At 55.6% G+C, this 23,724-nt stretch overlaps 1 protein-coding gene across 1 annotated transcript; it reads left to right on the top strand.

The window, feature by feature from the left end:
* Nucleotides 1-1,185: 1,185 nt before the first annotated feature.
* LOC144948286 (keratin, type 1 cytoskeletal 11-like) lies at nt 1,186-22,889 on the top strand. The gene is made up of 11 exons (XM_078877716.1): nt 1,186-1,619; nt 5,504-5,629; nt 11,044-11,126; nt 11,758-11,914; nt 12,302-12,466; nt 14,390-14,515; nt 16,967-17,187; nt 18,118-18,416; nt 19,089-19,113; nt 20,029-20,078; nt 22,595-22,889. Exons 1-11 carry the CDS (start codon nt 1,314-1,316, stop codon nt 22,693-22,695), a joined length of 1,659 nt encoding a protein of 552 aa, XP_078733842.1. The 5' UTR covers nt 1,186-1,313; the 3' UTR covers nt 22,696-22,889.
* Nucleotides 22,890-23,724: the final 835 nt, after the last annotated feature.

Raw genomic sequence — 23,724 nt, 5'->3', positions numbered from 1 at the left:
CCGACCCATCCACCCGCCCACTCACCCATCCATCCACTCACCCATCCACCCACCCACCCATCCACCCACCTCCACACAAAGCAGTCACCTAAACCCCCTCAACTCTCTACTGTTTAACAGCCACCCATCCACCCACCCATCCACCCACCCACTCACCCACCCACCCATCCATCCATCCATCCACCCACCCATCCGCTCACTCACCCATCCATCCACCCACTCACCCATCCACCCACCCACCCATCCACCCACCCATCCACTCACTCACTCACTCACCCATCCATCTACCCACCCACTCACCCATCCACCCACCCACTCACCCACCCATCCACCCATCCACCCACCCACCCACCCACCCATCCACCCACCCACTCACTCATTCACCCACTCACCCACCCATCCACCCACCCACCCACCCATCCACCCACTCACCTATCCACCCACCCATCCACCCACTCACCCATCCACCCACCCACCCACTCACCCATCCACCCACCCACCCATCCACCCACCTCCACACAAAGCAGTCACCCAAACCCCCTCAACTCTCTACTGTTTAACAGCTCAAAGAGAGAAGGGGGGTTGAGAAAAACCACAAGTCTGAAACCCACAATTTTCCGCGGGGGTCAACGGGGAGTGGTCCTCGATTTATGGGACGGGACTTTTTTTGTTTGTCATTTGGGACCGGCCGTGGCTGGCCAATAATGCCTTGGGGGGTGGTCGTGGGCGTGTGGGTGGGAGAGGGTGGGTGGGGGGGGGGTGGTGGTCAGGCAGAGACGAAGGCAAAGAGAAGCAGCGAAGGCATTCGCATCTGAGGTCTTTCAATCATCTCAAAAACACAACCGCACCTTCAAACACGGCTCGCGTGTGATTGACAGCCCCTGGCTTGCCCCCCCTCCAAGCCATTCAACCTTCTCGATCACCCCTTGCATACCAACAACAACCACCATCACCAACAACAACCAACAACAACCACCAACAACCACCACCACCACCTCTAATCCTCATCACCAACTTCTACTCTTTTCCACCAAAGTTCCCTCCTTGTCCTCGGGCAAAAGACACCTTACTGCACCCAACCCACCCACCCACCCACACCCAACCACAACCACCCACCCACCCACCTTCCTCAATAAAAAGGCGACAAGGGTTCACTGCAATCTCCACTCGGCTCCGAGAACGGAACTGAAGTCGTCTCATCATCATCATCAGCAGCAGCAGCAGCAGAATCATCATCATCAGCAGCAGCAGCATCATCAGCATCAGCATCAGCAGCATCAGCATCATCAGCAGCAGCAGCATCATCAGCAGCGATGTCGTTCAGCTCTAGATCTCTGGGTGGTGGCGGTGGCAAGCGCGGCTACTCGTCGGCCAGTGCATACGGCGGAGGAGGCTCCCGCATCTCCTACTCCAGTGTGGGCAGCGGATATGGGGGCAGCGGATTTGGGGGGGCCAGCGGCGGAGGGTTTGGGGGGGGCGGATTCGGGGGGGGCGGAGGGTTCGGGGGGGGCTCCTCCTCGGTGGGGTTCAGCAACTTCAACGTGAGCGGTCTCAGCGGCGGGGACGAGAAGCTGGAGATGCAGGGACTCAACGATCGTCTGGCCGAGTACATCGAGAAGGTGAGCGGTGGTGGAGGTGGTGGTGGTGGTGGTGGAGGTGGTGGTGGTGGAGGTGGTGGAGGTGGTGGTGGAGGAGATGGTGGTGGAGGTGGTGGTGGAGCTGGTGGTGGTGGTGGTGGTGGGGGTGGAGGTGGTGGTGGAGGAGGTGGTGGAGGAGGTGGTGGAGGTGATGGAGGTGGAGGAGGAAGTGGTGGTGGTGGAGGTGATGGAGGTGATGATGGTGGTGGTGGAGGTGGTGGTGGTGGAGGTGGTGGAGGTGGTGGTGGAGGAGATGGTGGTGGAGGTGGTGGTGGAGCTGGTGGTGGTGGTGGTGGTGGGGGTGGAGGTGGTGGTGGAGGAGGTGGTGGAGGAGGTGGTGGAGGTGATGGAGGTGGAGGAGGAGGTGGTGGTGGTGGAGGTGATGGAGGTGATGATGGTGGTGGTGGAGGTGGTGGTGGTGGAGGTGGTGGAGGTGGTGGTGGAGGAGATGGTGGTGGAGGTGGTGGTGGAGCTGGTGGTGGTGGTGGTGGTGGGGGTGGAGGTGGTGGTGGAGGAGGTGGTGGAGGAGGTGGTGGAGGTGATGGAGGTGGAGGAGGAGGTGGTGGTGGTGGAGGTGATGGAGGTGATGATGGTGGTGGTGGAGGTGGTGGTGGTGGAGGTGGTGGAGGTGGTGGTGGAGGAGATGGTGGTGGAGGTGGTGGTGGAGCTGGTGGTGGTGGTGGTGGTGGGGGTGGAGGTGGTGGTGGAGGAGGTGGTGGAGGAGGTGGTGGAGGTGATGGAGGTGGAGGAGGAGGTGGTGGTGGTGGAGGTGATGGAGGTGATGATGGTGGTGGTGGAGGTGGTGGTGGTGGAGGTGGTGGAGGTGGTGGTGGAGGAGATGGTGGTGGAGGTGGTGGTGGAGCTGGTGGTGGTGGTGGTGGTGGGGGTGGAGGTGGTGGTGGAGGAGGTGGTGGAGGAGGTGGTGGAGGTGATGGAGGTGGAGGAGGAGGTGGTGGTGGTGGAGGTGATGGAGGTGATGATGGTGGTGGTGGAGGTGGTGGTGGTGGAGGTGGTGGAGGTGGTGGTGGAGGAGATGGTGGTGGAGGAGGTGGTGGTGGTGAAAGTGGAGGAGGATTTGAAAGTGGAGGAAGAGGTGATGGTGATGGTGGACGTGATGGTGGAGGAGGTGGATGAGGTGGTGGAGGTGGTGGTGGAGGAGGAGGAGGTGGAGGAGGTGGTGGTGGAGGTGCAGGTGATAGAGGTGGTGGAGGTGGTGGTGCAGGAGGAGGTCACGTGACAGACCCAGGTGGTGCCATGGGTTGACTGCCGTGCCAGGCTAGGTGCAGGAGGAGGTCACGTGACAGAGCCAGGTGCCATGTGTTGACAGCTGTACCAGGCTAGGTGCAGGAGGATGTCACGTGACAGACCCAGGTGGTGCCATGTGTTGACAGCTGTACCAGGCTAGGTGCAGGAGGAGGTCACGTGACAGACCCAGGTGGTGCGATGGGTTGACTGCTGTGCCAGGCTAGGTGCACGAGGAGGTCACGTGACAGACCCAGCAGGTGCCACGGGTTGACTGCTGTGCCAGGCTAATTACAGGATGAGGTCACGGTACAGACCCAGGTGGTGCCATGGGTTGACTGCTGTGCCAGGCTAGGTGCATGAGGAGGTCACGTGACAGACCCAGGTGGTGCCATGTCTTGACAGCTGTACCAGGCTAGGTGCAGGAGGAGGTCACGTGACAGACCCAGGTGGTGCGATGGGTTGACTGCTGTGCCAGGCTAGGTGCATGAGGTCACGTGACAGAGCCCATGGGTTGACTGCTGTGCCAAGCTGGGTGCAGCAGGAGGTCACGTGACAGAACCAGGTGGTGTCATGTGTTGACTGCTGTGCCAGGCTAGGTGCACCAGAAGGAGGTCACGAGACAGACCCATGTATGTCTGACTCTCTGTGTCTCTCTGACTCTCTGTGTCTCTCTGACTCTCTGTGTCTGTCTGACTCTCTGTGTCTCTCTGTGTCTCGCTGACTCTCTGTGTGTCTCTCTGTGTCTCTCTGTGTCTCTCTGACTCTCTGTGTCTCTCTGCGTCTCTCTGACTCTCTGTGTCTGTCTGACTCTCTGTGTGTCTCTCTGTGTCTCTCTCTGCGTCTCTCTGACTCTCTGTGTCTGTCTGACTATCTGTGTCTCTCTGTGTCTCTCTGACTCTCTGTGTGTCTCTCTGTGTCTCTCTCTGCGTCTCTCTGACTCTCTGTGTCTGTCTGACTCTCTGTGTCTCTCTGTGTCTCGCTGACTCTCTGTGTGTCTCTCTGTGTCTCTCTCTGCGTCTCTCTGACTCTCTGTGTCTGTCTGACTCTCTGTGTCTCTCTGTGTCTCGCTGACTCTCTGTGTGTCTCTCTGTGTCTCTCTCTGCGTCTCTCTGACTCTCTGTGTCTGTCTGACTCTCTGTGTCTCTCTGTGTCTCGCTGACTCTCTGTGTGTCTCTCTGTGTCTCTCTCTGCGTCTCTCTGACTCTCTGTGTCTGTCTGACTCTCTGTGTCTCTCTGTGTCTCGCTGACTCTCTGTGTGTCTCTCTGTGTCTCTCTCTGCGTCTCTCTGACTCTCTGTGTCTCTCTGTGTCTCGCTGACTCTCTGTGTGTCTCTCTGTGTCTCTCTCTGCGTCTCTCTGACTCTCTGTGTCTGTCTGACTCTCTGTGTCTCTCTGTGTCTCGCTGACTCTCTGTGTGTCTCTCTGTGTCTCTCTGACTCTCTGTGTCTCGCTGACTCTCTGTGTCTCTCTGCGTCTCTCTGACTCTCTGTGTCTCTCTGTGTCTCTCTGACTCTCTGTGTCTGTCTGACTCTCTGTGTCTCTCTGTGTCTCGCTGACTCTCTGTGTGTCTCTCTGTGTCTCTCTCTGCGTCTCTCTGACTCTCTGTGTCTGTCTGACTCTCTGTGTCTCTCTGTGTCTCGCTGACTCTCTGTGTGTCTCTCTGTGTCTCTCTGACTCTCTGTGTCTCGCTGACTCTCTGTGTCTCTCTGCGTCTCTCTGACTCTCTGTGTGTCTCTCTGAGTCTCTCTGTGTCTCGCTGACTCTCTGTGTGTCTCTCTGTGTCTCTCTCTGTGTCTCTCTGACTCTCTGTGTCTGTCTGACTCTCTGTGTCTCTCTGTGTCTCGCTGACTCTCTGTGTGTCTCTCTGTGTCTCTCTGACTCTCTGTGTCTGTCTGACTCTCTGTGTCTCTCTGCGTCTCTCTGACTCTCTGTGTGTCTCTCTGGGTCTCTCTCTGCGTCTCTCTGACTCTCTGTGTCTGTCTGACTCTCTGTGTCTCTCTGTGTCTCGCTGACTCTCTGTGTGTCTCTCTGTGTCTCTCTCTGTGTCTCTCTGACTCTCTGTGTCTGTCTGACTCTCTGTGTCTCTCTGTGTCTCGCTGAAACTCTCTGTGTGTCTCTCTGTGTCTCTCTCTGCGTCTCTCTGACTCTCTGTGTGTCTCTCTGTGTCTCTCTGTGTCTCGCTGACTCTCTGTGTGTCTCTCTGTGTCTCTCTGACTCTCTGTGTCTGTCTGACTCTCTGTGTCTCTCTGTGTCTCGCTGACTCTCTGTGTGTCTCTCTGTGTCTCTCTGACTCTCTGTGTCTGTCTGACTCTCTGTGTCTCTCTGTGTCTCGCTGACTCTCTGTGTGTCTCTCTGTGTCTCTCTCTGCGTCTCTCTGACTCTCTGTGTCTCTCTGACTCTCTGTGTCTGTCTGACTCTCTGTGTCTCTCTGTGTCTCGCTGAAACTCTCTGTGTGTCTCTCTGTGTCTCTCTCTGCGTCTCTCTCTGACTCTCTGTGTCTGTCTGACTCTCTCTGTGTCCAATGGTTTGCACCGACTGAGTTCTAATTGACCACATCCACCACCACCACCTGTGCCCCCCCCCTCACCCCCACACACCTCACCCCCCGATGCACCCCTACAGGTGAAGTTCCTAGAGGCTGCAAACAATGAGCTGGAGCTCAAGATCAAGTCGATGATTTCGGGGAAAGGAGCCGGGGCCAAGGACTACAGTGCTTACTACCCCATCATCGAGGACCTGCGGGAAAAGGTGAAACTCGCTCTCATCATCATCATCACGGTGGCTAGGAGATGTTGACTACATCGCCTGGTGCGCAGGAGGTCGTGGGTTCGATCCGGACCCTGACGATGCCTGCTGCTGTATATTTGGAGTCTGCGTCTCTCTCATCATCATCATCACAGTGGCTAGGAGATGTTGACTACATCGCCTGGTGCGCAGGAGGTCGTGGGTTCGATCCCGACCCTGACGATGCCTGCTGCTGTTGTATATTTGGAGTCTGCGTCTCCTTTTCTCTCATCGTCATCATCATCATCATCACGGTGGCTAGGAGATGTTGACTACATCGCCTGGTCTGCAGGAGGTCGTGGGTTCGATCCGGATCCTGACGATGCCTGCTGCTGTATATTTGGAGTCTGCGTCTCTCTCATCGTCATCATCGTCATCATCACGATGGCTAGGATATGTTGACTACCTCGCCTGGTGTGCAGGAGGTCGTGGGTTCGATCCCGACCCTGACGATGCCTGCTGCTGCTGTATATTTGGAGTCTGCGTCTCTCTCATCATCATCATCACAGTGGCTAGGAGATGTTGACTACCTCGCCTGGTGCGCAGGTGGTCGTGGGTTCGATCCCGACCCTGACGATGCCTGCTGCTGCTGTATATTTGGAGTCTGCGTCTCTCTCTCATCATCATCATCACGGTGGCTAGGAGATGTTGACTACCTCGCCCGGTGCGCAGGAGGTCGTGGGTTCGATCCAGACCCTGACGATGCCTGCTGCTGAATATTTGGAGTCTGCGTCTCTCTCTCTCTCATCATCATCACGGTGGCTAGGAGAGGTTGACTACATCGCCTGGTGTGCAGGAGGGCGTGGGTTCGATCCAAACCCTGACGATGCATGCTGCTGCTGCTGCTGTAGATTTGGAGTCTGCGTCTCTCTCATTATTATCATCGTCATCATCACAGTGGCTAGGAGATGTTGACTACATCGCCTGGTGTGCAGGAAGTCGTGGGTTCGATCCAGACCCTGATGATGCCTACTGCTGTATATTTGGAGTCTGCGTCTCTCTCATCATCATCATCACAGTGGCTAGGAGATGTTGACTACCTCGCCTGGTCTGCAGGAGGTCGTGGGTTCGATCCCGACCCTGACGATGCCTGCTGCTGCTGTATATTTGGAGTTTGCGTCTCTCTCATCATCATCATCACGGTGGCCAGGAGATGTTGACTACATCGCCTGGTGCGCAGGAGGTCGTGGGTTCGATCCAGACCCTGACGATGCCTGCTGCTGTTGTATATTTGGAGTCTGCGTCTCCCTTTCTCTCATCGTCATCATCATCATCATCACAGTGGCTAGGAGATGTTGACTACCTCGCCTGGTCTACAGGAGGTCGTGGGTTCGATCCAGACCCTGACGATGCCTGCTGCTGTATATTTGCAGTCTGCGTCTCTCTCATCATCATCATCGTCATCATCACGGTGGCTAGGAGATGTTGACTACCTCGCCTGGTCTGCAGGAGGTCGTGGGTTCGATCCAGACCCTGACGATGCCTGCTGCTGTATATTTGGAGTCTGCGTCTCTCTCTCATCATCATCACGGTGGCTAGGAGATGTTGACTACCTCGCCTGGTGCGCAGGTGGTCGTGGGTTCGATCCAGACCCTGACGATGCATGCTGCTGCTGCTGCTGTAGATTTGGAGTCTGCGTCTCTCTCATCATCATCATCGTCATCATCACGGTGGCTAGGAGATGTTGACTACCTCGCCTGGTCTGCAGGAGGTCGTGGGTTCGATCCAGACCCTGATGATGCCTGCTGCTGCTGCTGCATATTTGGAGTCGCGTCTCTCTTTCTCTCATCATCATCATCACGATGGCTAGGAGATGTTGACTACCTCGCCTGGTGTGCAGGAGGTCGTGGGTTCGATCCTGACCCTGACGATGCCTGCTGCTGTATATTTGGAGTCTGCGTCTCTCTCTCTCTCTCATCATCATCACGATGGCTAGGAGATGTTGACTACCTCGCCTGGTGCGCAGGAGGGCGTGGGTTCGATCCAGACCCTGACGATGCCTGCTGCTGTATATTTTGAGTCTGCGTCTCTCTCATCATCATCATCGTCATCATCACGGTGGCTAGGAGATGTTGACTACCTCGCCTGGTCTACAGGAGGTCGTAGGTTCGATCCCGACCCTGACGACGCCTGCTGCTGCTGTATATTTGGAGTCTGCGTCTCTCTCATCATCATCATCGTCATCATCACGGTGGCTAGGAGATGTTGACTACCTCGCCTGGTATGCAGGAGGTCGTGGGTTCGATCCAGACCCTGACGATGCCTGCTGCTGCTGTATATTTGCAGTCTGCGTCTCTCTCATCATCATCATCGTCATCATCACGGTGGCTAGGAGATGTTGACTACCTCGCCTGGTGTGCAGGAGGTCGTGGGTTCGATCCCGACCCTGATGATGCCTGCTGCTGTATATTTGGAGTCTGCGTCTCTCTTTCTCTCATCATCATCATCACGATGGCTAGGAGATGTTGACTACCTCTCCTGATGTGCAGGAGGTCGTGGGTTCGATCCAGACCCTGATGATGCCTGCTGCTGTATATTTGGAGTCTGCGTCTCTCTTTCTCTCATCATCATCATCACGATGGCTAGGAGATGTTGACTACCTCGCCTGATGTGCAGGAGGTCGTGGGTTCGATCCAGACCCTGATGATGCCTGCTGCTGTATATTTGGAGTCTGCGTCTCTCTTTCTCTCATCATCATCATCACGATGGCTAGGAGATGTTGACTACCTCGCCTGATGTGCAGGAGGTCGTGGGTTCGATCCAGACCCTGATGATGCCTACTGCTGTATATTTGGAGTCTGCGTCTCTCTCATCATCATCATCGTCATCATCACAGTGGGCTAGGAGATGTTAACTACCTCGCCCGGTGCGCAGGAGGTCGTGGGTTCTATCCCGACCCTGACGATGCCTGCTGCTGCTGTAGATTTGGAGTCTGCGTCTCTCTCTTTCATCATCATCATCATCAGCACACTAAATAGTAACGAAGACGCAAGCCAAGTTCGTAGTTTTAACCAACAAACCACATCCTCAAATCTCTGCACTGCAAAGATTCATCGCAACACGTTGCCCCTCACAACCACTCAGGTAGCCCCGCCTACTTGTCAGTTAGCCCCGCCCACTAGCCGGGTAGCCCCGCCCACTAGCCGGGTAGCCCCGCCTACTACTCAGGTAGCCCCGCCCACTAGCCCGGGTTGCCCCGCCCACTAGCCGGGCAGCCCCGCCTACTACTCAGGTAGCCCCGCCCACTAGCCCGGGTTGCCCCGCCCACTAGCCGGTTAGCCCCGCCTGCTACTCAAGTAGCCCCGCCCACTAGCCCGGGTTGCCCCGCCCACTAGCCGGGTAGCCCTGCCTACTACTCAGGTAGCCCCGCCCACTAGCTCCGGGTTGCCCCGCCCACTAGCCGGTTAGCCCCGCCTGCTACTCAAGTAGCCCCGCCCACTAGCTCCGGGTTGCCCCGCCCACTTGTCAGGTAGCCCCGCCCACTAGCCGGGTAGCCCCGCCCACTATAAAGGTCGCCCCTCTCTGACTCTCTGTGTCTGTCTGACTCTCTGTGTCTCTCTGACTCTCTGTGTCTCTCTGTGTGTCTCTGTGTCTCTCTGACTCTCTGTGTGTCTCTGTGTCTCTCTGACTCTCTGTGTCTCTCTGTGTCTCTCTGTGTCTCTCTGACTCTCTGTGTCTCTCTGACTCTCTGTGTGTCTCTGTGTCTCTCTGACTCTCTGTGTCTCTCTGTGTCTCTCTGTGTCTCTCTGACTCTCTGTGTCTCTCTGTGTCTCTCTGACTCTCTGTGTCTCTCTGTGTCTCTCTGACTCTCTGTGTCTCTCTGTGTCTCTCTGACTCTCTGTGTCTCTCTGTGTGTCTCTGTGTCTCTCTGACTCTCTGTGTGTCTCTGTGTCTCTCTGACTCTCTCTGTCTCTCTGTGTCTCTCTGTGTCTCTCTGACTCTCTGTGTCTCTCTGACTCTCTGTGTGTCTCTGTGTCTCTCTGACTCTCTGTGTCTCTCTGTGTCTCTCTGTGTCTCTCTGACTCTCTGTGTCTCTCTGTGTCTCTCTGACTCTCTGTGTCTCTCTGTGTCTCTCTGACTCTCTGTGTCTCTCTGTGTCTCTCTGACTCTCTGTGTCTCTCTGTGTCTCTCTGACTCTCTGTGTCTCTCTGTGTCTCTCTGTGTCTCTCTGACTCTCTCTGTGTCTGTCTGTGTCTCTCTGTGTCTCTCTGACTCTCTGTGTCTCTCTGTGTGTCTCTGTGTCTCTCTGACTCTCTGCGTGTCTCTGTGTCTCTCTGACTCTCTGTGTCTCTCTGTGTCTCTCTGTGTCTCTCTGACTCTCTGTGTCTCTCTGACTCTCTGTGTGTCTCTGTGTCTCTCTGTCTCTCTGTGTCTCTCTGACTCTCTGTGTCTCTCTGACTCTCTGTGTGTCTCTGTGTCTCTCTGACTCTCTGTGTCTCTCTGTGTCTCTCTGACTCTCTGTGTCTCTCTGACTCTCTGTGTCTCTCTGACTCTCTGTGTCTCTCTGTGTCTCTCTGACTCTCTGTGTCTCTCTGTGTCTCGCTGACTCTCTGTGTGTCTCTCTGTGTCTCTCTGTGTCTCTCTGACTCTCTGTGTCTGTCTGACTCTCTGTGTCTCTCTGTGTCTCGCTGACTCTCTGTGTGTCTCTCTGTGTCTCTCTCTGTGTCTCTCTGACTCTCTGTGTCTGTCTGACTCTCTGTGTCTCTCTGTGTCTCGCTGACTCTCTGTGTGTCTCTCTGTGTCTCTCTCTGTGTCTCTCTGACTCTCTGTGTCTCTCTGACTCTCTGTGTCTCTCTGACTCTCTGTGTCTCTCTGTGTCTCTCTGACTCTCTGTGTCTGTCTGACTCTCTGTGTCTCCTTGTGTGTCTCTGTGTCTCTCTGTGTATCTCCGTGTGTCTGTCTGACTCGCTGTGTCTCTCTGTGTCTCTGTGTCTCTCTGTGTCTCGCTGACTCTCTGTGTGTCTCTTTGTGTCTCTCTGACTCTGTGTCTGTCTGACTCTCTGTGTCTCTCTGACTCTCTGTGTCTGTCTGACTCTCTGTGTTTCTCTGTGTCTCGCTGACTCTCTGTGTGTCTCTCTGTGTCTCTCTGACTCTCTATGTCTGTCTGACTCTCTGTCTCACTGTGTCTCTCTGTGTCTCTCTGTGTCTGTCTGACTCTCTGTGTCTGTCTGACTCTCTGTGTCTCTCTGACTCTCTGTGTCTCTCTGTGTCTCGCTGACTCTCTGTGTGTCTCTCTGTGTGTCTCTCTGTGTGTCTCTCTGTGTCTCTCTCTGTGTGTCTCTCTGAATGTCTCTCTCTGTGTGTCTCTCTGACTCTTTCTGAATGTCTCTCTCCGTGTGTCTCTGTCTCTCTGACTCTCTCAATGTCTCTCTCCGCAGATCCTGGCTCAGATCCTGGAGAATGCTCGAATCAGCCTGGAGATTGACAACGCGAGGCTGGCAGCTGACGACTTCCGCACAAAGTGAGGCCCCTCAGACTGACCTCACCCTGACCCTCACCCTGACCCTCACCCTGACCCTCACCCTGACCCTGACTCTAACCCTGACTCTAACCCTGACTCTAACCCTGACTCTTACCTTGACCCTCACCCTCACCCTGACCCTGACTCTAACCCTCACCCTGACCCTCACCCTGACCCTCACCCTGACCCTCACCCTGACTCTAACCCTGACCTTGACTCTAACCCTGACTCTAACTCTAACCCTGACCCTGACTCTAACCCTGAACCTGACCCTGACCCTGACCTTGACCCTAACCCTGACCCTAACTCTAACTCTGACCTTGACCCTAACCCTGACCCTGACTCTAACCCTGACCCTGACTCTGACCCTGACTAACTCTAACCCTGACCCTGACTTTGACTCTAACCCTGACTCTAACCTTGACTCTAATCTTAACTCTAACCCTGACCCTGACTCTGATCCTGACTAACTCTAACCCTGACCCTGACCTTGACTCTAACCCTGACTCTGACCCTGACTCTGACTCTGACCCTGACCCTGACTCTAACCCTGACCTTGACTCTAACCCTGACTCTGACCCTCCCTCTCCTCCCTCCCCTCCCTCCCCTCCTCTCCCCTGCGGTGTCCCAGGTGGGAGACGGAGCTGGCTCTGCGCAGCTCGGTGGAGGCGGACATCAACAACCTGCGCGGGCTGCTGGACGAGTACAACATGGCGCGCATGGGGCTCGAGGGCGAGATCGAGAGCCTCCGCGAGGAACTCATCTTCCTCAAGAAGAACCACGAGGAGGTGAGGGGGTGGGGGAGGATGGAGAGTGGGAGGAGGAGGAGGGGGAGGGGGGGAGGGTCACACACCACACACACCACACATACACACCACACACCCCACACACACCACACACACGCCCCACACACACCACACACACACCCCACACACACCACACACACACCACACACACGCCCCACACACACCACACACACACCCCACACACACCACACACACACCACACACACACCCCACACACACCACACACACACCACAAACACACCCCATACACACACACCACACACACCACACACGCACCACCCCCCGCCCACACACACACACCACACACACCACACACACCACACCTGGCGGCTCTACTGACCCCCCACCCTTTGACCTCTGCCCCTACAGGAGTTGGCCGCGTTGCGTGCCCAGCTGGAAGGCTCTTCCATGTCGGTGGAGGTCGACAGTCCAAAGGGGCCGGACCTCAACAAGATCCTTGCCGACATCCGGGCTCAGTACGAGGCGATGATCGCAAAGAACCGCGCCGATCAGGAGGAGTCTTTCAAGAAGCAGGTGAGGCTGGAGTGGGGGAGGAGATGATGGTGGTGATGATGATGGTGACGAGGCTGGGGTGCGGTGGGAGGTTAGAGAGATAGAAAGAGAAATAGGCTGAGAAAGAGAGGAACGGAGTGAGAGATAGAGAGAGTTAGAGGGTGAGAAAAAGACGGACATATTTCACTTTTTTCCTATCCCGACTTACGAAGGAGTTTCCACGAGATAGTTCATTGTTGAACTCTCCGACGTACGAACTTCCACACTTAATGAACCAGCTTTCCACGAGATATTTCATCGTTTGACTCTCCGACGTGCGAACACTCGCACTCAAAGAACGAGCTTCCCGCGAGATATTTCATCGTTTGACTCTCCGACGTACGAACACTCGCACTCAAAGAACGAGCTTCCCGCGAGATATTTCATCGTTTGACTCTCCGACGTACGAACACTCGCACTCAAAGAACGAGCTTCCCGCGAGATATTTCATCGTTTGACTCTCCGACGTACGAACACTCGCACTCAAAGAACGAGCTTCCCGCGAGATATTTCATCGTTTGACTCTCCGACTTACGAACGCCCGCACTCAAAGAACGAGCTTCCCGCGAGATATTTCATCGTTTGACTCTCCGACGTACGAACACTCGCACTCAAAGAACGAGCTTCCCGCGAGATATTTCATCGTTTGACTCTCCGACGTACGAACGCCCGCACTGACGAAAGAGTTTTGATGAACTATTTCATCTTTTCGATTTAAAGCTTTCGTGACTGCAGAGATTCATCTTCTTGGTTCTTTCGGTAAAGTCACGTAGAAGGGAAGTAATACAATAATTTTATTATGTTTTATTTTTATTATTTTATTACTTCCCTTCTACGTGACTTTACTGAAAGAACCAAGAAGATGAACTATTTCATCGTTTAACCATCCCACTTACGAACTCTCGCACTTACGAACAAGCTTTCCGCGAGATATTTCATTGTTTTACTCTCCGACTTAAGAACGCCCGCACTTAACGAACCAGCTTTCCGCGAGATAGTTTACTGTTTACCTATCCGACTTATGAACTCTCGCACTTACGAAGGAGTTTCGATGAACTATTTCATTGTTTAACCATCCCACTTACGAACTCTCGCACTTACGAACCAGCTTGTCGCGAGATAGTTGAACTCTCCGACGTACGAACGCCCGCACTTACGAAGGAGTTTCGATGAACTATTTCAACATGCTACGTACGAACTACCGCACTTAATGAAACAGCTTTCCGCGAGATATTTCATCGTTGAACTCTCCGACATACGAACGCCCGCACTTACGAAGGAGTTTCGATGAACTATTTCAACATTTAACCATGCTACGTACGAACTCTCGCACTTAACGAACCAGCTTTCCGCGAGATATTTCGTCGTTTAACTATCCTCTCTCTGTCTCTCTGTCTCTCTCTCTGTCTCTCCCCCGGCTCTCTCTGTCTCTCTCTGTCTCTCGCTCTGTCTTTGTGTCTCTCTTTGTCTCTCTCTGTCTCTCGCTCTGTCTCTGTGTCTCTCTCTGTGTCTCCCATCGTCATGATCTGTCTCTCTCTGTCTGTCTGTCTCTGTGTCTCTCTGTGTCTCTCTCTGTCTCTCGCTCTGTCTCTGTGTCTCTCTCTGTCTCTCGCTCTGTCTCTGTGTCTCTCTCTGTGTCTCCCATCGTCATGATCTGTCTCTCTCTGTCTGTCTGTCTCTGTGTCTCTCTCTCTGTCTCTGTCTGTCTCTCTCTCTCTCTGTCTCTCTCTGTCTCTCTGTCTGTGTCTCTCTCGCTCTGTCTCCCATCGTCACGATCTGTCTCTCTCTGTCTGTCTCTGTGTCTCTCGCTCTGTCTCTCTGCGTCTCTCTCTCTCTGTCTCTCTCTCTATGTCTCTCTCGCTCTGTCTCCCATCGTCACGATCTCTCTCTCTCTGTGTCTCCCAGGTGGAGACGGTGAAAGGAGCTTCCAAGCAGCAGGACCAGGCGGCACAGTCGGCCAAGAGCGAAGTGGTGGAGACGCGCCGGACCATGCAGGCCCTGCAGGCAGAGCTCGACTCCCTGCGAGCGCTGGTGAGTGGGGGGTGGGGAGGTGGGTGGGTGAGTGAGTGGGTGGGTGAGTGGGTGGGTGAGTGGGTGGGTGGGTGAGTGAGTGGGTGGGTGGGTGGGTGGGTGAGTGGGTGGGTGGGTGAGTGAGTGGGTGGGTGAGTGGGTGGGTGGTGAGTGCGTGGGTGGGTGGGTGAGTGGGTGGGTGGGTGAGTGGGTTGGTGGGTGGGTGAGTGGGTGGGTGGGTGAGTGGGTTGGTGGGTGAGTGGGTGGGTGGTGAGTGGGTGGGTGGGTGGTTTGAGTGGGCAGGGGGGTTGGCAGGTGAGTGGGTGGGTGAGTCGGAGGGTGGTTTGAGTGGGCGGGGGGTTGTGAGTGGGTGGGTGGTTTGAGTGGGCGGGTGGGTGGTGAGTGGGTGGGTGGGAGAGTGGGTGGGTGGGTCGGTGAGTGGGTGGGTGGTGAGTGGGCAGGTGGGTGGGTGGGTGGGTGAGTGGGCGGGTGGGTGGGTGGTGAGTGGGTGGGTGGTGAGTGGGTGGGTGATTGGGTGGGTGGTGAGTGGGTGGGTGAGTGGGTGGATGAGTGAGTGAGTGAGTGGGTGGGTGGTGAGTGCGTGGGTGGGTGGGTGGTGAGTGGGTGGGTGAGTGGGTGGGTGGGTGGGTGGTGAGTGGGTAGCATCAGTACCCATGATGGCTACCGGCACTGTGGCCCACACCCTGCTACACCAGGTCACTCATTTGAGGCTGAGTCGACCTAGGGAAGGTCCAGGACCGCCCACTCACCCATTCACTATCACAATCACTGACCCACTCACTCACTCACCCACTCTCCAACTCACCCACTCACTCACCCATTCACTCTCACAATCATTCACCTACTCACTCACTCACCCACTCACCAACTCACCCACTCACTCACCCATTCACTCCCACAATCACTCACCCACTCACTCACTCACCCACTCACCAACTCACCCACTCACTCACCCATTCACTCCCACAATCACTCACCCACTCACTCATCCACTCACTCACTGGCCCACTCACTCACCCATTCACTCTCACAATCATTCGCCTACTCACTCACCCACTCACTCACCCACCCACTCACCCACTCACTCACTCACTCCCTCGCCCACTCACTCACTCACTCACTGACCCACTCTCCATCTCACCCACTCACTCACCCATTCACTCTCACAATCACTCACTGGCCCACTCACTCACCCATTCACTCTCACAATCACTCACCGACTCACTCACTCACTCACTGGCCCACTCACTCACCCATTCACTCTCACAATCACTTACCCACTCACTCACCCATTCACTCTCACAATCACTCGCCCACTCACTCACCCACTCACTCACTCACTCACCCACTCACTCACCCATTCACTCACCCACTCACTCTCACACTCACCCATTCGCTCACTGGCCCACTCACTCACTGGCCCACTCAGTCACCCATTCACTCTCATAATCACTCGCCCACTCACTCACCCACTCACTCACTCACCCACTCAATCACCCATTCACTCACCCACTCACTCTCACACTCACCCACTTGCTCACTGGCCCACTCACTCACTGGCCCACTCAGTCACCCATTCACTCGCACAATCACTCGCCCACTCACTCACCCACTCACTCACCCACTCAATCACCCATTCACTCACCCACTCACTCTCACACTCACCCACTTGCTCACTGGCCCACTCACTCACTGGCCCACTCAGTCACCCATTCACTCGCACAATCACTCGCCCACTCACTCACCCACTCACTCACTCACTCACTCAATCACCCATTCACTCACCCACTCACTCTCACACTCACCCACTTGCTCACTGGCCCACTCACTCACTGGCCCACTCAGTCACCCATTCACTCTCACAATCACTCGCCCACTCACTCACCCACTCACTCACTCACTCACCCACTCAATCACCCATTCACTCACCCACCCACTCACTCTCACACTCACCCACTTGCTCACTGGCCCACTCACTCACCCATTCACTCTCACAATCACTCGCCCACTCACTCACCCACTCACTCACTCACCCACTCAATCACCCATTCACTCACCCACTCACACTCACCCACTCGCTCACTGGCCCACTCACTCACTGGCCCACTCACTGACCCATTCACTCTCACAATCACTCGCCCACTCACTCACCCACTCGCTCACTCACTCACCCACTCAATCACCCATTCACTCACCCATTCACTCACCCACTCACTCTCACACTCACCCACTTGCTCACTGGCCCACTCACTCACTGGCCCACTCAGTCACCCATTCACTCTCACAATCACTCGCCCACTCACTCACCCACTCACTCCCTCGCCCACTCACCCACCCACTCACCCTTACCCTCACTCACGCTCATCCCACCCTCACCGCAACCCTCACCGCAACCCTCACCCCCACCCGCCCCCTCTTCTCTAATTCACCATCCCTACCCAACCTCGCCAGATCCGCTCCCTGGAGGACCAGCTGCAGGACACGGAGGAGCGTAACGAGCACGAGCTCTCCAGCTACACCATCATCATCCAGCGTCTCGAGGGCGAGCTGGGAAACCTGAAGCACGGCATCAACCAGCAGCTCAAGGACTACTCGGACCTCCTCAACATGAAGATGAAACTCGAGGCTGAGATCGCCACCTACAGACGCCTGCTGGAAGGGGAGGATAGTCGGTAAGGTGGTGGTGGTGGTTGGTTGGTGGTTGTGGTTGTGGGGTGGTGGTGGTGGTGGTGGTGGTGATGACGATGGTGGTGGTGGTTGGTGGTGGTGGTTGGTTGGTGGTTGGTTGGTGGTTGTGGTGGTGGAGTTGGTGGCGAGATGATTATGATGATGATGGAGAGATGGGTGGGGGAGATGGTGGTGGTCGTGGTGGTGGGGTGGTGGTAGTGGTGGTGGTGGGATGGTGGTGGTTGTGATGGAGGTGGTGATGGAGATGGTGGTGGTCATGAAGATGGTGGTGGTGGAGGTGGTGATGGAGATGGTGGTGGAGGTGGTGGTGATGAAGATGGTGGTGGTGATGAAGATGGTGAGGTGGTGATGGAGATGGTGATGAAGATGGTGGTGGTGGTGATAGTAGTGGAGGTGGTGATGGAGGTGGTGGTGGTGGTGGTGGTGGTGAAGAAGATGGTAGTGATGAAGATGGTGGTGATGGTGGTGGTGATGGTGATGGTGGTGGAGGTGGTGGTGGAGATGGTAGTGGTGGTGGTGATGAAGATGGTGGTGATGGTGGTGGTCATGGAGATGGAGATGGTGGTGGTGGAGGTGGTGATGGAGATGGCAGTGGTGGTGGTGATGGAGATGGTGGTGGTGGTGATGGTGGTGGTGATGGTGGTGATGAAGATGGTGGTGATGAAGATGGAGCTGGTGACGACGACGACGACGATGACGACGATAACAACAAACCTGCCAGCTGCTTCACAGCCGTGGAGAGCTTCGCGACTTCTCACAGCCGCTCCGTGACGCCCCGCAAAGACACGAGCCATCCCGACCACCTCTGTCGCATGGACCCCAACTTGACCCACCCCCCACCCACACCCCCCTTCTGGTGGTGACAACAATAATGAACTCCACACCTTCTCCCACCCCTGTTGTCCCGGGTGCAGTCTGCAAGGTGGATCCTCTTCCCAGTCCTCCTCCTCCTTCTCGTCCAGCGGTGGTGGCGGCGGCGGTTTCGGTGGCAGCGGCAGTGGCGGCGGTGGCGGTGGCTTCGGTGGCAGTGGCGGCGGTGGCAGTAGCTTCGGTGCCAGCAGCAGCAGCAGCCACAGCAGCAGCAGTGCCAGTGCCGGTGGCAAAGCCGGTGGTGGTGCCGGTGGTGCCGGCGGTGGTTCTGGCAGCGGCAGCGGCAGCAGCAGCGGCTTCGGCTCGAAGAGCGGCAGCCACAGCAGCTCCGAGACTGTGACGAGTAAGAGAGAAGAGAGAGGGGAGAGGGGAGAGGGATGTCTCGTAACCACACACACAGAGCTTTTCCGGTAGCAACGGTGGTTGGGTTAGGTGGGTATGATACTGTGCGGGCACGTGTGTGAGTGAGTGCGTGTAAAAAGCTCTCATCTCGGTCAGTCGACCCGTGGCACCTGCTGGGTCTGCCCCGTGACCTCCTCCTGCCAGCGGGCGTTCGACGCTTCACGTGTTAGCCTCAAGGTGCACTTGGCCTGGCACAAGCGTCGTGGTGACGTCACCGCCACTTAGTGGCAAATGGCGCTTGTTGTTGTTGAAAGACTCAGGGTTGGTATGACGCTGTGCGTGGTTTGTGAGTGCGTGAGTGTAATTAATACTCAGGTTGGTATGACGCTACGTGAGTGCGTGAGTGTTAGACTCAGAGTTGGTATGATGCCGTGTGTGTGTGTGTGCAAGGCTCGGCGTTGGTATGACGCTGTGCGTGGTTTGTGAGTGCGTGAGTGTTCGACTCAGAGTTGGTATGATGCCGTGTGTGTGTGTGCAAGGCTCGGGGTTGGTATGACGCTGCATCTAAATGAGGGAGGGGAGCTCCAACGGCACTGTGAAGGTTGCTGTTCAAGACGATGGGATTCGGCGTTTCATGAGCCCCCTAACGCCATTCTTGTGTTTCTCGTTACAGAGATGAGTGACCACGACCTGATGAGGTGAGTGGGTGTGTGGGTGGGTGAGTGGGTGGCTGGGTGGGTGAGTGAGTGGGTGGGTGAGTGGGTGGGTGAGTGGGTGGGTGAGTGGCTGGGTGGGTGAGTGAGTGGGTGAGTGGGTGGTTGGGTGGGTGAGTGGGTGGGTGAGTGGGTGGGTGGGTGGGTGAGTGGGTGGGTGAGTGGGTGGGTGAGTGGGTGGGTGGGTGGGTGAGTGGGTGGGTGAGTGGGTGGGTGAGTGGCTGGGTGGGTGAGTGAGTGGGTAGGTGAGTGGGTGGGTGAGTGGGTGGCTGGGTGAGTGAGTGGGTGGCTGGGTGAGTGAGTGGGTGGGTGGGTGGGTGGGTGGGTGGGTGAGTGGGTGGGTGAGTGGGTGGCTGGGTGAGTGAGTGGCTGGGTGGGTGAGTGGGTGGGTGAGTGGGTGAGTGAGTGGCTGGGTGGGTGAGTGAGTGGGTGGGTGGGTGGGTGAGTGGCTGGGTGGGTGAGTGAGTGGGTGGGTGAGTGGGTGGCTGGGTGAGTGAGTGGGTGGGTGGGTGAGTGAGTGGGTAAGTGGCTGGGTGAGTGGGTGGGTGAGTAAGTAAGTGAGTGAGTGAGTGGGTGGGTGAGTGGGATAGTTACTGAGTGAGTGGGATAGCGAGTGAGTGTGTGGGTGAGTGAGATGTTTAGTGAGTGGGTTAGATGGTTAGTGAGTGAGTGTGTGGGTGAGTGAGTGAGTGAGTGGGTGGGATGGTGAGCGAGTAAGTGGGTGGGTGGGTGAGTCGGTAAGTGAGTGTGTGAGTGAGTGAGTGGGTGAGTGGGTGGGTGAGTCGGTGAGTGTTTGGGTGAGCGAGTGGGTGAGTGAATGAGTGGAGGGGAGGTGAGTCAGACTCGTGGCTTGTCCAGGCCTCTAACCCTGTCCGACGTTCCTCTCCGTTCACCCCGCAGTGCAAAGAGCGCCACCATCGTCGCCAAAAAGGAGGAGTCTCCAGAGAAGGGTGAGACGTGTGGTCGTGTACAGGCCTACCCCTAGGTCGACTCAGCCTCAAAGGAGTATCGGGTGTGGGCGGTGCGGAGTTAAAGATCGCCACTGGGGGCGTGGTGCTGGCCACACTCACCACCATGTGCCACAGTGGCCGGTAGCCTTCATAGGTTACTGCTGCTGCTACTCGCTACTAACAGCACTTGCCCCTGCAGTCTGTTAGAGGCTACACGGGGGATCTTTGTCTGTGTCTTGCGTGTGAGGTGCTAGCTAACAGCACTTGCCCCTGCAGCCTGTTAGAGGCTACACGGGGGACCTTTGTCTGTGTCTTGCGTGTGAGGTGCTAGCTAACAGCACTTGCCCCTGCAGTCTGTTAGAGGCTACACGGGGGATCTTTGTCTGTGTCTTGCGTGTGAGGTGCTAGTTAACAGCACTTGCCCCTGCAGCCTGTTAGAGGCTACACGGGGGATCTTTGTCTGTGTCTTGCGTGTGAGGTGCCAGCTAACAGCACTTGCCCCTGCAGCCTGTTAGAGGCTACACGGGGGATCTTTGTCTGTGTCTTGCGTGTGAGGTGCCAGCTAACAGCACTTGCCCCTGCAGCCTGTTAGAGGCTACACGGGGGATCTTTGTCTGTGTGTGAGTTGCTAGCTAACAGCACTTGCCCCTGCAGCATGTTAGAGGCTACACGGGGGATCTTTGTCTGTGTCTTGCGTGTGAGGTGCTAGCTAACAGCACTTGCCCCTACAGCCTGTTAGAGGCTACACGGGGGATCTTTGTCTGTGTCTTGCGTGTGAGGTGCCAGCTAACAGCACTTGCCCCTGCAGCCTGTTAGAGGCTACACGGGGGATCTTTGTCTGTGTGTGTGTGTGAGGTGTCAGCTAACAGCACTTGCCCCTGCAGCTTGCTAGAGCCTACACGGGGGATCTTTGTCTGTGTCTGTGTGTGAGGTGCTAGCTAACAGCACTTGCCCCTGCAGCCTGTTAGAGGCTACACGGGGGATCTTTGTCTGTGTCTTGCGTGTGAGGTGCCAGCTAACAGCACTTGCCCCTGCAGTCTGTTAGAGGCTACACGGGGGATCTTTGTCTGTGTGTGAGGTGTCAGCTAACAGCACTTGCCCCTGCAGCCTGTTAGAGGCTACACGGGGGATCTTTGTCTGTGTGTGAGGTGTCAGCTAACAGCACTTGCCCCTGCAGCCTGTTAGAGGCTACACGGGGGACCTTTGTCTTTAATTATACCCCCAGACAAATGCTCATAGATACCCACGAATATTTACAGAGACGCGGCGACAGGCGTAGACTGAACGACTTTAAGTATTTGTATCTTACTGGGTGAAGCTACTTTTGCAGAAGCGATACCCTGGCCAACGCGAATGGCAGCAGCTCTACAGAAGTGGATTTTCATCATCAAATCGACGCGATAGAGAGAGAGAGATAGTGAGAGAGAGACGCAGACTCCAAATATACAGCAGCAGCAGGCATTGCCAGGGGTTGCGATCGAACCCACGAACCTCCTGTACACCAGGCGAGGTAGTCAACATCTCCCTTAGCCACCGTGATGATGATGAGGAGAGAGACAGAGACGCAGACTCCAAATATACAGCAGCAGCAGCAGGCGTCATCAGGGTAGGGATGGAACCCACGAACCTCCTGTACACCAGGCGAGGTAGCCAACATCTCCCTTAGCCACCGTGATGATGAAGATGATGAGAGAGAGACGCAGACTCCAAATATACAGCAGCAGCAGGCATCGTCAGAGGTCGGGATCGAACCCACGAACCTCCTGTACACCAGGCGAGGTAGCCAATATCTCCCTTAGCCACCATGATGATGAGGAGGAGGAGAGAGAGAGAGAGACGCAGACTCCAAATATTTAGCAGCAGAAGGCGTCGTCAACGTCTGGATCGAACCCATGAACCTCCTGTACATCAGGCGAGGTAGTTAACATCTCCCTTAGCCACCGTGATGAAGATGATGAGAGACGCAGACTCCAAATATACAGCAGCAGCAGCAGGCATCGTCAGGGTCGCGTTCAAACCCACGAACCTCCTGTACACCAGGCGAGGTAGTCAACATCTCCCTTAGCCACCGTGATGATGATGAGGAGAGAGAGAGACAGACTCCAAATATACAGCAGCAGTAGCAGACATTGTCAGGGGTTGAATCGAAGCCACGACCTCCTGCACACCAGGCGAGGTAGTCAACATCTCCCTTAGCCACCATGATGATGAAGATGATGAGAGACGCAGACTCCAAATATACAGCAGCAGTAGCAGACATTGTCAGGGGTTGAATCGAAGCCACGAACCTCCTGCACATCAGGCGAGGTAGTCAACATCTCCCTTAGCCACCATGATGATGAAGATGATGAGAGACGCAGACTCCAAATATACAGCAGCAGTAGCAGACATTGTCAGGGGTTGAATCGAACCCACGAACCTCCTGCACATCAGGCGAGGTAGTCAACATCTCCCTTAGCCACCTCGGCACCCTGTCAAATCAATCTCCCTCCATCCCTCCTTCCTCCCTGGCGCAGTGCAAAAGAAGAAGCAGACGGTGATCATCACCCAGACCATCATCGACGGACACATCGTTGAGGAGAGCCAGGAGATCGCCGAGACCAAATTCGTCGACTGAGTGCCACGTGCCCGTGGCGTGGCGCCTTCTCCACGCATGCTGTGACGTCACTTCCTGCTGCTACGACGTCACGTCCCCTCCCCCCCCCACGTGACGTCGTCGCGGATTCTGCTGTGGTTGTCGCCTCCCGCCTGTTCTCTGAGCCTTGGCGTCACTTACACACACACACACGTACACACGTACACACACGTACACACACGTACACACGTACACACGTACACACATACACACGTACACACACACACACGTACACACATACACACGTACACACGCGTACACACACACATACACACACACATACACACGTACACACACGTACACACACACACGTACACACACGTACACACACACACGTACACACATACACACACACACACACATACACACACACACACACGTACACACATACACACACACGTACACACACACATACACACACACATACACACACACGTACACACACACACGTACACACACACACATACACACACACGTACACACACACACGTACACACATACACACGTACACACACACACGTACACACACACATACACACACACACGTACACACACACACGTACACACATACACACACACACACGTACACACATACACACACACGTACACACACACACACACACATACACACACACGTACACACACACACACATACACACACGTACACACACACACGTACACACACACACGTACACACACACGCACACACACACGTACACACACGTACACACACGCACACACACACGTACACACACACACACACACACGTACACACACACACGTACACACACACACACGTACACACACACACACACACACGTACACACACACGCACACACACACGTACACACACACACATACACACACGCACACACACACGCACACACACACGTGCACACACACGTGCACACACACGCGTACACACACACACGCACACACACACGTACACACACACGTACACACGCACACACGCACACACACACGCACACACACACGTGCACACACACGTAC

This window comes from Lampetra fluviatilis, chromosome 48 (assembly GCF_964198595.1).
Source record: "Lampetra fluviatilis chromosome 48, kcLamFluv1.1, whole genome shotgun sequence".
In the NCBI taxonomy this organism is placed as follows: Eukaryota; Metazoa; Chordata; class Hyperoartia; order Petromyzontiformes; family Petromyzontidae; genus Lampetra; species Lampetra fluviatilis.
The sequence above is the reverse complement of the archived record's forward strand: the minus strand, read 5'-3'. Positions and strand labels throughout refer to the sequence as shown.